Source organism: Apus apus, chromosome 17, assembly GCF_020740795.1.
Source record: "Apus apus isolate bApuApu2 chromosome 17, bApuApu2.pri.cur, whole genome shotgun sequence".
Classification (NCBI taxonomy): Eukaryota; Metazoa; Chordata; class Aves; order Apodiformes; family Apodidae; genus Apus; species Apus apus.
Window position 1 is genome coordinate 12,247,510 of NC_067298.1, and position 15,883 is coordinate 12,263,392.

Consider the following 15,883-nt stretch of genomic DNA (forward strand, 5'->3'; position numbering starts at 1 on the left):
ACAGTCGCTGGCTGTTCCCAGGTCCGGGGGACACCGGAGCCTGCCTAGCCCCGACCGGGAACGGGCCTTCATGGGCGCCCACTGATAGCCAGATACGAACACGTGTCCCTCAGCGCTGGGAAGGATCTGTCCCCACTCCCCACACCCAAAGCGGCGAAGGGACACGGGGCGCGACCGGGCCAGCGCAGAGGAACTGCGGGCTGGGGCCCGCCTGCACCGGGCGCTGGGGTCGTGCACACCGGGCAGCCGGGCCAGGCCCACCCGGGGCAGGGCCGCAGGAGACTCGGCCCGGTAGGGCCGGCTCGGCCTCCGCCGCTGGGCTCCGACCGCCGGTGAGCGGCTCCGGTGCGGCCGGCCGGGTCCGTCAGGCCCGGCCCGGACTACAGCCCCCAGCAGCCCCGCGGGGCGGGGCAGTCGGGACGCGCGGGGGCCGCCGGAAGTTCTAGTTCCCGCTCCGGTCGCCGGGGTTTGGTCTCTGCCGGCTGCCGTGGCGGCGCGCGGAGCCTGCCGGGAGCTGTAGGCGGCGGGGGCGGCTGCGACCGGGCGGTGAGCGGGGACACCGGGACGGCGGGGCCGGGCCTGCGGCGCGGGGGCCCTCGTCGGGCCGGGGCGGGAGCACGGTGGGCCCCGGACACCCTGCTCGGGCGGGAGCGTCGAGGCTGTGTCCCGGGGCGGGGACGTCCCGGCGCCCCTCAGGGCCCCGCTCAGGCCAGGCGATGCCTCGAGAAAAGGGCTCGGGGGACCCCAGGGGTGCGCGCATTGGAGCGGGGAGGTCACCGTAACCGCGACCGTGCCCGGGGACCCAGGGGTTCCTGTGTCAGCGCGCGGGGGTCCCCGTGACCGTGCTCGGGGCGGGTGCCGGGGTCCCTGCAGCCGCGGTGGGGGCCAAGGCACCGAGGCGGGTCCCCAGGACTTTGCCGAGGGCGATGCTCTGGGGTCCAGCAGGAGGGAGGGTCCGTCCCCCCCCTGCATCAGAGCCCCGGGGTGAGCGGACCCCCCTCAGGGACTCTCCCGTGCCTCAGCCGCGGCTGGGGCCTCTCCCGCCTGCCCCGGGCTCGGCCCCCCACGCTCAATGCAGCTTCTGTTCGCACCTCGGGCTGCTCAGAGGCACATTGAGAATCCCGCGGCCACCGGCGGGGAGCACCTCCCGTGCCCAGCGCCAGGCCTGGGACCCGCTGCGGTCGGTGACCGGCTGGGGACCCTTCTGCCTTGCCCCGGGATGCATGGCACGGGGGAACAGCGGGTGGTGCTGGGGTGGCTTCCAGTCCCAGAGGGGCTGCTCCCTGCACAGGCTGTCTGTGGGAGCTGCCGTATCCCCTGTGCTGTGCTCGGGGAGGGACGCTGCTGACACCCAGCCCTGCGGGTGGGCACAGCCTGGGTGGGGGCTGAAGGTGACAATGTGCAAGTCCTGCCTGGAGAAAACGCTGTGACAATGGGCAGGGCTGAGGGGCTGCTGTGGTTTGAAGGCTGGGCAGGTCGGGGTGTGTCCCCCCTGGACCTGGGTTTTGCGCTTCCTGCTCAGGCGGAGCTGCCACGTGTCTCCCGGTGTCCCCGTGGGGCCTGGGGACACGCTCAGCAGCAGGGCCAGTTCCCAGGGGCCTCAGGAACTGGGCCAGGCTGGCTAGCTGCTCAGGTGGCAAGGGTTGTCCTCACTGCTGGACAGGAACTTCCAACCCAGGACACCCCAGCATGGGTCCCAGCGGCTCACCCTGGGCAGACCCTGGGGCAGGCAGGGGAGCTGAGCAGGCTGTGGGTGTCTGCTGAGGCTCATTCTGGTTTGGGAATGCAGAATGGGGGGGCCAGGGCTGGAGGAGGGCAGAGCTGAGAGGGCCTCCAGCAGCAAAGCAGCCCTGTGGTGTGATGGCTCTTCCTGCTGCAAGAGGAGGAATGGTGCCCCTCGCTTCTCCCTCCTGGCTGTGCCCTGCTGACCCCTGAGCTCAGTGCTGCATCAGGGTCCAGCTCTCTGACCTGCTCCTTCTGTCTTTGCCACCAGGTTTTCCTCCCCCCTAGTCTGATGCCCGTCCCGCCTTGCCATGAGTCTATGAGCCCACTCCGGATCAGCGTGGGTGGTCTGCCTGTCCTCGCGTCCATGACCAAGGGTGCTGACCCCCGCTTCCGACTGCGCTGGAAAGCCATCGTGCTGTCGTCAGCCTGCGTGGGGTTTGTGCTGCTGCTCTTCTGCCTGCACCGGTCCTCCCCTGCACGGCCTGTGCCACCCCATCCTCGCAACTGGCAGCTCAGCCTGAGAGCAGGGGACCGCTACAATGACACCTACCCGCTGTCCCCACCCCAGAGAAACCCCGAGGGTGTGCGCTACCGCATCGGAGTCATCGCGGACCTGGACACGCAGTCCCGGGACTCTGAGGAGCACACCTGGTTCAGTTACCTGAAGAAGGGCTACCTGGTGCTGTCGGACAGTGGGGACAGTGTGACAGTGGAGTGGGACAAAGATGAGAGCGTGCTGCGGTCACATCTGGCTGAGAAGGGCAGGGGCATGGAGCTCTCCGAGCTGGTGGTCTTCAACGGGAAGCTGTACGCTGTGGATGACCGAACAGGAGTGGTGTACCAGATTGAGGGCAACAAGGTGGTGCCCTGGGTGATCCTCCCGGACGGGGATGGCACAGTGGGGAAAGGTGAGCTCCCCCCTCCTGTGGACACAGAGCAGTGAAGCCCTTGGGTCTTTGCCACTTGCTGGAGTTGGGTGCACCTTTTCTGTGACCCTGTAAGCCCAGCAAGGATAGGGACAATTTCCAGACTGCCTGAGGAAGGCTGTCCCCAGCACCAGACTGTCTAATGTGGTGTTTGGGGCAGTGGGGGCCGGTCCAGTGTCCGTGTGCTGGCTGAGCCCCAGCTCATGCTGTTCTCTTCGCTGCAGGCTTCAAGGCAGAGTGGCTGGCCGTGAAGGACGAGCACCTCTACGTGGGGGGACTGGGCAAGGAGTGGACCACAACGACGGGTGAGGTGGTGAACGAGAACCCTGAGTGGGTGAAGGTCATTGGCTACAAGGGTGATGTGGACCACGAGAACTGGGTGGCGAACTACAATGCGCTGAGGGCGGCAGCGGGGATCCGACCCCCAGGTACTGAGCAAGGCTCCCTCCTGCTGACCCATGTCCCTCAGCCTCTGCAGGCTCTGGGGCTGAGTTCTCCCTCACCATAGGTACTGGGACCAGTGTGAGATGTGAAGGATGCTGGAGGCCAGAGACCTCCCACAGTCCTAGTAGAGAGGCCAGAGCTTGCCCTGGCTGTTTTTCTCCCCTCTCTGTGCCTCAAGCATCTGGAGGGTGGCTCAGCCAGCACTGTGCCTGGCAGCCATGCCCCCAAGCAGAGTTGGCCATGCCAGGGTCCCCCTGCCTGGCTCTGGAGGGGATTGGGAGGGGCTGCTGCAGGGGCAGTGGGGTAGGAGGAGGTGGAAACTGTGACCTCCCCAGCTGCAGTGTGTTTTGGAGTGGGGAGGGGTCCCACCCAGCCCGGTGGGTGCCCCATTTGCCCCACGCCATCAGCCGCCGCTCCCTGCCGCAGGTTACCTGATCCACGAGTCAGCCTCCTGGAGCGACACGCTGCAGCGCTGGTTCTTCTTGCCGCGCCGCGCCAGCCATGAGCGCTACAGCGAGAAGGCAGACGAGCAGCGAGGCACCAACCTGCTGCTGAGCTCCACCCAGGACTTTGGGGACGTGACGGTGGGACACGTGGGAGACGTGGTCCCCACCCACGGCTTCTCCTCCTTCAAGTTCATCCCAGACACAGATGACCAGATCGTTGTGGCGCTGAAATCGGAAGAGGACAATGGAAAGATTGCCAGCTACATCATGGCCTTCACACTGGACGGGCGCTTCCTCCTGCCTGAGACCAGGATCGGGAGCGTAAAATACGAGGGCATTGAGTTTATTTAACCGACTTTTGCACTGGACCGGAGGGGCAAGGGTGGCCAAGGGGTGCTGGGCTAGGGGAGGGACGCTGGGCAGCGCTCCCAGCTCTGTAGTTGGCCTTGGCGTCTCCTGTAAAAGCGTTGGCTCTGCTGCAGCAGGCGTGGTGCGAGTGTTTCGGCAGTGGCACCTGGTGGCAGGGTACAGCCACCACAGGGTGTTGTGAGCCCCAGCCAGGAGGGGGACGGTGAAGTTGCTGTGTGCCAGTTCCCCAGGCAGGCCCCGCGCTGCAGTCATTAACGCCCAGCCCCTAATTGCGACAGAAACCCTCTGAGTGAGTTGGTGGCTCTGGTGACGTGCAGGCTCTGAGTTTACGCTGCCTCACATCCTGTCATGCTTCCTGGGGGGGTGGGGGTGTCCATCTGGAGCACCAAGCCCACCCCAGTACATGGGGGAGCGGGTCTGACCCGGGCCCTGGAGCCCAGCTGTGCTGGCAGCCTGTCCTAGGGCCACTCTGCAGGAGAATCTCTGATCCGTGTTCCCAGCACTCATCTGAGAATGTACCAGAGACACAGGGACAAGTATCCCTGTGGGGAAGAGCATCTTTGAGGGCTTGATTGCTCTGTTTCTGACCATCCCGGGGTCAGGGTGACTGGGAGGGACGGGACCACAGCAGGGTGTCTCAGCCAAGGGAGGCCAGGGCTGTCTACAGTTCCGTAGCTGGGGGGGATTTCATCAGGCTTTTTTTCCCCAAAAGTTGTTTTTTCTTCCCTTTTCCTGTAAGCTGAGTGAGGTGACAGCTGGGGTAATGGGTGACCTTGGGCACTGTTTTCTGAGAAGGGTCTCACATTGGAAGGGACTGTGGTGGTGTCCCTCTGCTCAGGCCCCGGAGGTGCCGCTAGAGCTGTTGGCTGCAGGAAGAGCTGGGACCTGGATAGAAGCTGCCGGGAGCTGGCAGACAGCGTGGCCATGCCTGCTTCAATGGCTCCATGCTCAGCACAGGAGGGAGACCACCAGCTTGGCTTCCTGGGGCCGGCAGCAGCTGGGAAGCGTTCGCAGCAGCCTGGGCTTGGCTGGCCAGGGAGCCCTTCCCCAGCGTAACAGCAGTGTTGTGAAATCGTGGCTGCAGCCTGTGGCCCACCAGGAGGAACTTGCACAAGTCTCGGGAGCCAAAAGTATGAACCAAGGGCATCTTCAGTCCCCTGGGGTCCCCTCCCCACCCCACTAACCACAAGGACTGCAGCTTCTGGCCTGGTCCATGTGCTGCTGGCTCTGCTGAGCCCCTGCCTGGTTTGCAGGGCAGCAGAACAGCCATCAGCAAGGGTTCAGAGAGCTGTGAGTCAGGATGGCCCCCCTGCCCCATTTACACTGCCCAGTATCTCCACGAGCTGAGTGAGGAGCATGTTGGAGGCTGGACACGTGTTTTCGTTTAGCCCAGACAGTGACTCAGGCGAGGCTGGGAGCAGGTGCACGCATCTCTGCAGGCAGCTCTGCCGGGCACAGAGCCGTCCCCAGCACCACGGGCAGAGCTGGCTGTCTGTGCACGTGGCCACCAGGGCTGTGCAGCACCTGGCCCAGGGCATCCAGGGCACGTCCCCAGCCCGTGCCGGGAGCCAGCTGGCTTTGGGCTACATCAGCCACTCTGCTGTCACCTGTGCTTCACTTGGCAGAGCCTGTCCTGGCCTCGCTTGCCCTCCTGACCTGGCTGCAGCACATGTCTTGGCCCCAAGGCTGTGCCGGTGGCTGTCCCTGCCATGTGGGACATGCTTCTTGTCCCATGGGCTCAGCCAGGAGGGGAGCTCTGCACTTCACTGAGAAGTGGGGCCTTCCCATACTGTCTCCCTCTGTCCCCCCAAACCATCCCTCTGGCTGCCAGTGCCCAGCCCTTTTCCTTAGATCTGGCAGAACCTCATCTGGCCCCTCCTTGTGCAGGATACCAGGGGCCTGGGAGATTGCCAGGGATAGAGGCAGCAGTGTGATGTGGGCAGCAGGACCATCAGCCCCTGCCTTGCCAGAAATAGGACCATGGCTGCAGCATCCCTGGAGCCCCAAGACCCTCAGCCCCTTGGTACCCTCAGAGCAGCATAACCACCAGGTGCCTTGGCAGCCAGGCTGGTAGGACTGCTGGCAACTGCTGCTGAAGCACCTGCAAACCATGTTCCCTGCAGAGGAGTTGGGGACCTGGATCCCCATCTCCAGGCATCTTCAGTCATCTCCCACAGGTTCCCTGCAGGCTCAAGCAGGGCTTGGACCAGATTGGGCTGCCCACGTTTTCACTGTTTCTTCTCATCCTAAAGGGCACACGGCTCTGCTGCCGCCCTCAGACGTGAGCAGCTGCGGCAGGGCAGCGCGGCAGCAGGAGTCCGGCACCGGAGCAGATTGTGCGTCCGCGGTGCTGCCTGTCCCCGCCAACACGTGCCCGCGGCACCCGGCTCAGCTGTGCTTGGAAGCCGTTTCCCTGCCCAGAGGCAGAGCTGGGCTCCCTGCTTGCTTCGCTTGGACGAAGGCACCGCTGGAGAGATGGATGCAGCTGCCTGGGCACAGGCGTACAGGTACGGTGAGCCCGGTAGCATCCTGCCATGTGGTCACGCTGACACCCCCCACGGTGATGCAGCCAGGACAGGGACAAGGTGGGGGTTTTGGGGACGTGCTCCAGGGCAGATGGCTGCAGGCCAAAGTGAAGGAAGCCCCGAGGTATGTGGGCACTTTGTAGGACCTCAGGTGACGAGGCCATCGGCCGTGCTGCGGGCAGGGAGCAGAGGAGGGGACTCGGGCAGTAGGATGAGCTGAGCTGTAGGGGGAGGAAATGGTGGGGCGCAGACGTAATCTCACCCTCCCCCCTTCCCCCCTTCCCCCCTCCGCAATTCCTTGCTCCGCTTGGCGCAGGCCGGGAGCCAGACCTGCGGGCGGAGGCCGGGTCCCGCGCTGCCCCCGCCGCTCCTTTCCACTCCCGGTGCCGCCCGGGCGAGGGGGCGGTGAGTCGCGGGGGCCGGGGAGGGCCGGGGCGGGGAGCGCGGCGCGGAGCCGCATCCTGCGGAGGGGCGGGAGCAGCCGGGCTGGCCCCGCGCCATGCAGAGGAGGAGCAGCAAATCCCCGGAGCACGTTAAAAAGCGAGACTGAGCGGCAGCCGGGGAAGGAGGAAAACACCCCCATAGAAGGCAGCAGAGGAGCGGCGGCAGCAGCGCCCGCACCGCCGCGCAGGGGCCGCGGCTGCCGGAGCCAAACTTTCCGGCGGCGGCTCGGGCGGGCCCGGCGGTGGCTGCGGCTTTTCCCGGGCCGGGTGGCGGAGCCTGCAGCCCCGCCGCAAGATGCCCGCCGCGCTGCCCAGCCTGCTGGCCTGGCTGGCCGTGCTGCTGCTCGGCAGGGCCCGCCCGGCCGACGCCTGCAGCTGCTCGCCCATCCACCCGCAACAGGCCTTCTGCAACGCCGATGTAGGTGAGCGCCGCCCCCGCGCTTTGTCCCCGCGGGGCCCCGCACCCCCGGAGCCCCGGCAGCAGTTCCGGAGCTCCGCAGCCCCGGCCCGGCCCGCGCGAACTTCCCGGCGGGGGAAGGGGCGGAAAGTTGTTGCGGGGCGGTGGGGGGAGCCCGTCGAGTGGGCAGAACCGCCCCGGCCCCCGGCACCTGCCCGCAGCCCCGCACGGGTGTGGGCTCCGCGCCCCGGGGGTGTGTCGGCGGGAGCAGATGCGCAGCCGGGCGCGGTCGGTTTGTCTGTCTGTGTGTCCGTCCGGGGTGTGTCCGTCCCTCCCCACGCGGCTCGGGGGGCACTCGCGGCCGAGTTCAGCTTTGCTGCTCGGGCGATGCGAAGAGCCGCCGGACCCCGCGGCCGGGCCGGGCTCCCCGCGGTGACACGGGTGGGCCCGGTTAAACCGCGGTGGTACGTGGCAGCGCGGGGGGTGACGGCCCCGGGGGGGTCGGGGCCCGCCGAGCGCGGCCGCCTCTTACACGGCACTGGCCTGGAGCACGGAGTCAGCACCGGCCCGGGAGAGCCAGCCCGGCGGGCCCAGTCACCTCCAGTCTGTTCCTTATTTCCAGGCATTTCCTCTCCCCCGTCCCACTTTGTTCGGCTTGGATGCTGCTGAAAGGGAGGGCTTGGCAGCGCCGGGATCTGGATTCCTCTTTCTATGAATAATGCCCTTATTAAATTTTAACATATTAAACAAACAGGCCAGCCCCGGCTCCTGACGCTCTCCTTTGCAGGGCTGTTCCCAGGCTCAGCTGGAGAGGTAACATTCCCAAACACTTAGGCAGCCCCAGCCTTTGGATGGCCCCGTCCCATCTCCTGCTCCTGAGCCAGGATGCTCCGAATGGATTTCCAAGCTCCCCTCACCCCTTCCAGACCCTGCTCCTGGCATGGCTGCTCCACAGGAGCAACTCCCACAGCTCCTGGCTGCTGCCCCACGTGCCCCGGCTCTGCCTGGCCCTGCTGCTTGGCACAGTGTGCCGCGAAGCACGTTGGGGACAGGGAGGTTTCTAGACAAAATGGAGCACTGAATTTTTGGAGCTGCTTCTCAAGCTGGTGCCTCTGGACCACAGGATTACCCTTGCCTGCTCCGGGAGAAGGGCTGTGCTTCCAGTCACTGGTGGGGCTCAGCTCTCTGGGGCACTCGTGACTCGCTGCCTGTCCCAGGGTGCCGGCTCAGCCCTGACTCAGCTGCTGAGTCACCGTCTGTCTGGTGGCCCCCTGCTGTCTCTGCCATCCCTAGGAGGGCTCAGCATGGCCGGGCAATGCTGGCCTGTGGCTTGGGTTGCCCTGCTGCCCCTGGCAGGTTCCCATCTCGGGGGTGCCCAGAGCCTGGCAGGCACCTCTCAGCCCCAGTTCCCTCTGCTGCTCCTCTGGGTCAATCTTGTCTTGTGTGACCCCAGATGGGGACAGTGCTGGGCTCGGGGGAGCAGGGTTCATCCCAGGATGGGATCTCCCCAGTTTTCCCACACAACATGGATCTGTTTCCTGCAGCCTGTGATCCCTGGCTTTCTTGCTTCTCCTCATTCTCCTTCTGGATGCTCTCTGGAGCTGACTGGCTCCTCAGCCAGCATCTATGCCTGTGGGCACACATGGAGATGGGACACCAGGAGCAGCCAGGACCTTCTCTGGCTACTGCAGATGCAGCAGCCTGTGACCAGGCTGTGCCCTCAGTGGAGACTTATTGGTGGAAAGCCGTGCAGTGCCAGGTGCACCTGGGGTGGCCAATGAGCCCCAAGGCTTGTGCTCAAGCAGCTGGGTGAACAGGGTGTGGGATACTGGTTCCATGAGGATGAGATCCCCACTCCATAGTGTGATGAGTGCCTGTGCCTCCCCGTGCTCCCTCTACCCTTGCTCGTCCCCCTGCAGCTGGCTCTCCCCTGGAGTGGGGCTGGAGCAGCTGCAGCCTGGGGATGCATTTCCAGGTGATGCAGGGGGAGGTGGATATAATTCTGCCTCAGGCATGGGATGCCAGAGGGGCTGGGAGTCATGTCAGTGGAGCTCGTGGCTTGTTAAGTGATTTGCCCTGCCTGCACTTTAGTTCCCAGCCCCTGAGACAGGCAGTGGTTTTCTGCAGGGCTCAGGGCTGCCCTGTCTGCCATTCCTCACTGGAGCTGCGCCTGGGCAGTTGATGCTGGTGGCTGCTCTCTGCCTGCTGGGGGGTGGCTCTGCCAGGGATGCTTGGCTGCCAGGTGGGGACATGGTCAGGCCATGGGCTGCAGCAGGAGATCCGGCTTCTGCTTGGTTTCCCCTGGAGCAGGGTGGGAATGTGGGGGTGCAGGAAGTGATTCTGTGCCTCTGAGCACAGCTTTGGCTTTGGCCTTGCTCAGCTCCAGGAGGGAAGCACGGCTGTCTGGTGGGCTCTGCCATGTCCCAGTGGGGTCAGGGAGCTGCCGGTGCCCGGTGCTCTGGTGTCCAGAGCCCTTCCCATGAGGCTGGCGCAGAGGGGCCATGGGCTGAGTGCCGGGGCTGCCGCTGATTGGCCCTGTCCCACTCCCGTCAGCACCTGAATGATGCAGGCAGCCATGGCAGCGTGCAACCCTCTGCTCTGGCACAGGCCAGTGGTGAACAGGGCCTGGTGCCCAGGCACTGCCTACCCATGGGTGCTGCTATGCCCTAGGGAGTCCCTGTGCCCTCTGCTGCTTGTCCCCATGGGGATCCCCTGGAGGTACTCAGCTCTACATCCTTCCAGTCTCCACATTTCCAAAACCACCCTGCTGCTGTGCTGGTGTGAGGGGTGCCCTGTTCCACTGTGCCCATGGCAGGCACCTGGGATGGTTTTGCTGATTTTCCATCTCTCCTGGCCTCAAGCGGGGCTGGACTGACCCTGGGGCTACCCCCACCATGGGTCGGTGCCCAGGCTGGTGGTGCCCGGTGGGCAGCAGGCAGTGCAGGCACTGGCAGCCAGCTGCTTTGCTCATTTGCTGCCAGCAGCCCGGGAGAAGGGAGCTTTGTTCCCTGGCCATTCAGCCTGACAGTGGCCCCCATGACTGGGGGGCACCAGCGCTTCCCGAGCAGCCACCCAGTGGAGTCTGCAGTGGGATGGTGAGGAAGGAGCAGCCATTAGGCATATCCCTGACCCCATGAACCCTCACAGACTCCCACCCCTCTGCAGCCAGGGTCAGATCCCGTCTCTCTGCCTGCTCTTGTGCCCGTTACTGCATCCCACCATGGGCAGGAGGACAGGGCAGTGAGGGGTAGTGCTGAAGGGCAGTGGCAGCCAGATGGGGGGTGGATATAGAAATCCCTTGCAATTGCCCCCAGCCCCAAGTCCCCCAAGGAGGCAGGGATGGGCGACAGCCCTGCTTGGCAGGCAGGGCCACGAAGGCCCTGGCTGTGAGTGCAGCCCTGCCCACGCAGCAGCTTCTGTGTGGAGTTAAAGGCAAACGCTGGTGTTTGCCCAGTGCAGAGGCAGAAAGTGAGCCACCCCTGCCCTGCGGGGCGGTGGGACCAGTGGCAGAGGGCAGGGAGGGGACCTGCAGCCTTGCAGGGTCTGTCCCTGGAGTGCTTCAGGGTCCTCACTACGAGGTGGCCACAGCTTGTCACAGGTAGGGCTTCCACCCTGCCGGGAGAGGGTCATCCCATGGTGCACGTCCTTTCCGCAGCTGTTCTTGCCTAGGAAAGGAGTGTTTCCAGCATTGCCCTTGGTGCTGTGCCTGCCATGGGTGCCTGGAGCCAACAGAGCCTCGACTCACCTTCACCAAGGCTCTGGGCTCCTGCAGCTGGTGGCTGTCCAGGCCGGTGGCAGGGGCGGTGGGTAACACGGCTGCTGGGGGCATTGGTATTTGGGGAGGTCTGATGGCTGGTCCTGAGCACCCAGTGTTTCCTCTGTCCTTCTGCCCTGCCTCCTGGTCACAGGGAGCTCAGCCAGGGTCTCCTCGGGGGCTGCCCTCCGCCATCCCTGCCGCTTGCCCTCCTCACTGCTCCGGTTCCTGGCTGGCGCGGAGCAGCTTGGCTGCGCCGAGGGGTCTTGGCGGGGAAAGCGCAGTGCAGCCGTCCCCTCCACAAAGCCGCACTGTTCAGAACAAATCCGCCTAGAATTGGGCTGCATTTTTGTCAAGTGATTCATCAGCACGTGAATGGAAAAGGCTGGAGCCCACTGAACCAGTAACCGTTCCCTGGAGCCACGGGGCCGGAGCCGGCGCACGGCTCTTCCAGCCCGGCTGCATCCAGGTTACGCCGCAGCCACGCGTGGAGCAGCAAAGGGTCTGACACAGAGCGCTGGGTCAGGGGGCAAGGGGTGGCCCGTGGCTGCGGTGACTGTGGCAGGGGACTGGACACCAGCAGCAGGCAGGGACTGAGCCCGTGTGTGGGGAGCAGAGCTCCTCCAGCTGGGGTCAGGGACCTGGGTGGGTGGCTGTGCCCTGGGGCCAAGGGGCTTCCTGCATGGCCGAGATGCTGCCAGGTGCAAGTGCCAGCATTGACCAGGGTGGCTGCTTTGGGAAGTCTCTTCCCCTGCTCATGACACCATTTCCTTCCCACAGTAAAATCAGCTGGCCTTTCCCAGTAGGCATGTTGGGCTGTGCCCCCCTGACCTTCAGCTTAAATAGCCCATCCACGTGCTCCCCCAGGTATTTATAGAGCACGGTCAGATTCCTTCTCCTTGCTGTGCCAGGAAGCCAAGCTCACCAGTGCCAACTACACATCTCCAGCTGCTCCTACCCCAGCACCCTTTGGTGGGGGACACAAGCTGGGTCTTGGCCTTGGCTGGCACTTGCTGTCCCACTGGCAAGGCGCTGGCATGTCCTGGAGGGACAGGGAGCTGGCCAACCTGGTGGATAGCAGCACTGCCAGCACAGTGGGGAACCCTGTGAGCCCCCACCCTGCAGCCAGCCCCCCTGGGCTCTGAGGGATGCTGGGCAGGGCTGCAACTTTGGGGCTGTCTTGGCCCCCTGCAGCGTCAGTGTCACCCTGGGGCTAGCTGGGAGCCCTCGTCCCCTCACCAGTGGAAGGAGCTGGGCAGAGCAGGGCTGCAGGTCCCAGAACAGCTGTGTCCACCCCCCAGCATGGCACCAAACAGGCTGCTGTGTCCTGAGCCGGTGACTAAGTCTGAGCTGGCTCTGCCTGCCTGGGTACCCTGGGTCACTGCCTCGTGCCGAGCGCTCATGTGCTGGTTCGTGTGTCCCTGGGCTGTGCTGGCAGCGTGACCCCAGGGACCCTTCCATGGCAGAGCTGTCCCTGTGTCACTGTCCCCGGGCTTCAGGGTACCACGGCCTTGCTGGTCCTGGGGGACCCAACCTTGTCTCTGGACACTGAGTGCTGGGACCACCCTGGGGCCATGCAGTCTGCTCCCCCAGCTGGCCAGGCTACACAGGCATTTGGCTGGGGACCTCCTGAGAGAATGGTTTAATTAATGACAGCGGGACAAACACTGTGGTGCTCCCAGGACACTGCTGGCAGGTTTTAGCTGTCCTGGTGCTGTCTGGGTCACAGGCAGGAGCCCAGGCAAGGCCAGCCTGTGCCCACAAATATGAGGGCGGGCAGAGACTAAGCCAGCACTGGCCAAGGGCAACTGGTCTGGCACAGCCATCAGGGTGGGGTGGGCAATTCTGGGGTCACCTTTCCTTGTCACCCACTATGAGGGTGCTGCTGCATCGCTGCCCTGTGTCTTCCAGAGCCCCATCCCTATGGTGACAACGTGTGTTGTCCAGCTCTGAGTTAGGGAGGGCAGGGGGTTCACTGCAGGCAGCCGGGTCCACACCAGGGTGGGAGCACCTGGGGGATGGGGGAGCTGAGTGGGACTGTCCCACCAGGGCAGCACTGCGTGGCGCTGGTGGCACCTCCAGTTCCCAACGACCTCTGCTGACCCCAGCGCCTCTCCATTGCAGTGATCCGAGCAAAGGCCGTCTCTGCAAAAGAGGTGGATTCGGGGAACGATATATATGGGAATCCGATCAAACGAATCCAGTATGAAATCAAACAGATCAAGGTAAGGGGTGCGGGAGGACGAGGGGAGGGGAGGAGGCAGCCTCGGCACTGGCCACTCACTCCCACTCCTGCTCCCCAGATGTTTAAGGGCCCTGACAAGGACATCGAGTTCATCTACACGGCTCCGTCCACTGCCGTGTGCGGCCGGCTGCTGGACACCGGCGGGAAGAAGGAATATCTCATTGCAGGTGGGGGGCCCTCAGGGGAAGTTGGTGGCAGTGCTGGCCCTGCTGTCTCCCAAGACATGTGTGCCCACTCCTAGGGCACAGAGACCTCCTCCTCATCTTCCTCCCATCACAAGCCCTTGGTGGACCCTCTGCAGGTCCCTGGCTGTGCTTGGCTGTGGCAGGGACAGCTGGGGGGGAACCTCTGGGGACAGTGCAGGGTGGGGAGGCCAGATCACAGTGGCCTTCAGCCCCCCCCAGGCCAGGCTGACCCCAGGCATCCCATGCTAATATGGGGTCCCATGGTGCCTGGGGGACCCCTTGAGTGGTCTGTCTGGCCTCTCCCCAGGCAAGTCAGAGGGCAATGGCAAGATGCACATCACGCTCTGCGACCTGGTCTCCACCTGGGACTCGCTGACCCCCACCCAGAAGAAGAGCCTAAACCAACGGTACCAGATGGGCTGCGAGTGCAAGGTAAGGGCCCCCCTCCCCCCATCACAGGCTGCCCCTGCTCCCCATGCTGCTGGGGGGGGTCTGCAGCCCCAAGGTGGGGTGCAGTTTGTGGCAAAATGCCCTTCCCCATCCTTCAAGGATGCTGCAGTGCAGAGGCATGGCATGGCACCAGCTAGAGATATGGGAAGGGTGACGTAGCCTTCAGCTGGGAACTGAGGCCAGACCTGGGACCTGCACCCAAGGGTTCCTTCAGTCCCCACATCAGGATCACATCCTTGCCGTGCCCCACAGGGATGGGGCAGCCTGGCATCCCTGGTCCAGAGCTGGATCCCCCGCCCCAGATGCCCCGCACTGCTTCCCCCCAGCCAGCGTCCCTCCTAGGGGTGGTCAGTGACAGTCCCTGTTGTGCACAGATCTCGCGCTGCCTCTCCGTCCCCTGCTTCGTCTCCTCCTCGGATGAGTGTCTCTGGACAGACTGGGCGATGGAGAAGAACAACGTGGATGGGCGGCAGGCGAAGCATTACGCTTGCATCAAGAGGAGCGACGGCTCGTGCGCCTGGTACCGCGGCATGGCCCCCCCCAAGCAGGAGTTTCTCGACATCGAGGACCCCTAAGCCAAACGAGCGCATTCCAGTAGCCAGTAGAAAAAAAAACCTGCGAGATGTTAGACTGGTCCACGCTGATATCAGTTCCTGGAGACAGCATGAAAACCCACTCAGCCACGGGGGTCCCCAGGCTGTGGCACCTGCTGCGTGCGTGCGGGGACAGGGACCCGCTGTGTCACAGGCACCTGCAGCCTGTGGCTGTGCTGGGTGTCCCTGTGCTGGTGGCGGGGCTGAGCGGGGTGCGGGGGGACCCCCTCACTAGGGCAGTGTCCCTGCCTGGCCTCGCTCAGCCCTGGCACCCTGGCAGCTGTGAAGGAATCAAACCCTCGTGGGTGGCAGGAGCTGCTCCCTCTGCGTAGCCGGTCTACCAGTGCCCCTGCCGTGGGGGACCCCCAACAGCTCTCTCCAATCAGCCCTCCGTCCCACAGTGTCCCCAGCCACCTTCCAGCACCGGGGACCCTTCTGTCCCCTCCCCGCCCACCGCCCATCCCTCCCATTGGGGTGCAGGGAGGGTCAAGCCCTCCAGGCAGGGGCTCCAGGGGGGCCTTCCCGTGCGGCAGAGCCCCCAGCTCTGTGCAAGGGACTGCGGCTCCTGCACAGGTGCCTTATTCCAAAAAGCCAGAGAGGTGCGTTAGCATGGCTGGGGTGACGCCCCCAGTGTCCCCAGGTGCTGCTGTGCTTCTCTCCACATCAACCCCATGGGGACACGGAGGTGAGCACGTGGTTCACTGCCTTCCCCTGCGCTGTGGGGGGGTCTGTTCCCACTGCAGCCTCCTGCACCAGTGGAGAGCTGCTCCCAGACCCTTCTGCAGCCGCTGCTGCCAGATGGGCTTAGGCCCCCATCCCGTCCCCTGTGGTGAACCCTCCCCAACACCTCGGGCCCCGCTTTCTCTGAGCCATTCCCACGTGGCAGCGGCACTGTGTGATGGGCAGCACTGGCATCGTGTGCCCGCAGCTTTGGGAGCACTGGGAACGATCCCTCGCATCCCTGCTCCAGTGGGCACTTTCATGCTGTGCATCCCTGTAAGGTTTAAGATGTCGTACTGGACCAGTCTGGGCAGTTTCACCTATTATAAAGAGAAACAATTAAAAATAAAAAAAAAAAAAAAAAAAAGGAAGAAAAAACCCACCCCAACCTCTAATCAATCCCATATACGACTCCCGTTCGCTTACTGTATGGTTATATCATATGTGCCATTTACTCCTGTCTCTGCTGGTAGTCTTTATCTTTGAGTTTAATATTTCCACTTGTTTTGCCACCGGCTGTGTGGTCCCTGTGCTGTAATTTCTGTCTCCTCGTGTGGCCGCACCGGCAGTTCGCGGGAAGGGGAGAGCGGCGGGGGGAGCCCCTCCTCAGCCTGGGCCGCACGGCTGCGGCCCCCGCGCCGCTCTCAGCCCCGGGACCCCC

The 15,883-nt window shown here is 64.4% G+C and overlaps 2 protein-coding genes across 4 annotated transcripts; both read left to right on the top strand.

Moving 5' to 3' along the window:
* The first annotated feature begins 458 nt into the window (after positions 1-458).
* CANT1 (calcium activated nucleotidase 1) lies at positions 459-4,022 on the top strand. 3 transcript variants are annotated; one of them, XM_051634803.1, is made up of 4 exons: positions 459-546; positions 1,994-2,633; positions 2,876-3,079; positions 3,522-4,022. In XM_051634803.1, the coding sequence occupies exons 2-4, from the start codon at positions 2,015-2,017 to the stop codon at positions 3,890-3,892; spliced, it is 1,194 nt and encodes a 397-aa protein (XP_051490763.1). In that variant the 5' UTR covers positions 459-546; positions 1,994-2,014; the 3' UTR covers positions 3,893-4,022. The 3 variants fall into 3 exon arrangements, with proteins under 3 accessions (XP_051490763.1, XP_051490761.1, XP_051490762.1); XM_051634801.1 differs by lacking the exon at positions 459-546 and adding an exon at positions 547-620; XM_051634802.1 differs by lacking the exon at positions 459-546 and adding an exon at positions 664-750.
* A 2,960-nt stretch (positions 4,023-6,982) lies between these two features.
* Positions 6,983-15,739, top strand: TIMP2 (TIMP metallopeptidase inhibitor 2). The gene is made up of 5 exons (XM_051634804.1): positions 6,983-7,300; positions 13,154-13,254; positions 13,333-13,441; positions 13,767-13,891; positions 14,284-15,739. Exons 1-5 carry the CDS (start codon positions 7,174-7,176, stop codon positions 14,482-14,484), a joined length of 663 nt encoding a protein of 220 aa, XP_051490764.1. The 5' UTR covers positions 6,983-7,173; the 3' UTR covers positions 14,485-15,739.
* The last annotated feature ends 144 nt before the right edge of the window (positions 15,740-15,883 follow it).

What these genes read in the sequence shown, in the direction of transcription:
- CANT1 (XM_051634803.1), top strand. Translation starts at nt 2,015, where the DNA reads ATGCCCGTCCCGCCTTGCCATGAGTCTATGAGCCCACTCCGGATCAGC. An exon ending in GGATGGCACAGTGGGGAAAG is followed by an intron (nt 2,634 to 2,875) that starts GTGAGCTCCCCC and finishes TCTTCGCTGCAG; the next exon opens with GCTTCAAGGCAGAGTGGCTG. An exon ending in AGCGGGGATCCGACCCCCAG is followed by an intron (nt 3,080 to 3,521) that starts GTACTGAGCAAG and finishes TCCCTGCCGCAG; the next exon opens with GTTACCTGATCCACGAGTCA.
- TIMP2 (XM_051634804.1), top strand. Translation starts at nt 7,174, where the DNA reads ATGCCCGCCGCGCTGCCCAGCCTGCTGGCCTGGCTGGCCGTGCTGCTG. An exon ending in GAAGGAATATCTCATTGCAG is followed by an intron (nt 13,442 to 13,766) that starts GTGGGGGGCCCT and finishes GCCTCTCCCCAG; the next exon opens with GCAAGTCAGAGGGCAATGGC. An exon ending in AGATGGGCTGCGAGTGCAAG is followed by an intron (nt 13,892 to 14,283) that starts GTAAGGGCCCCC and finishes TGTTGTGCACAG; the next exon opens with ATCTCGCGCTGCCTCTCCGT.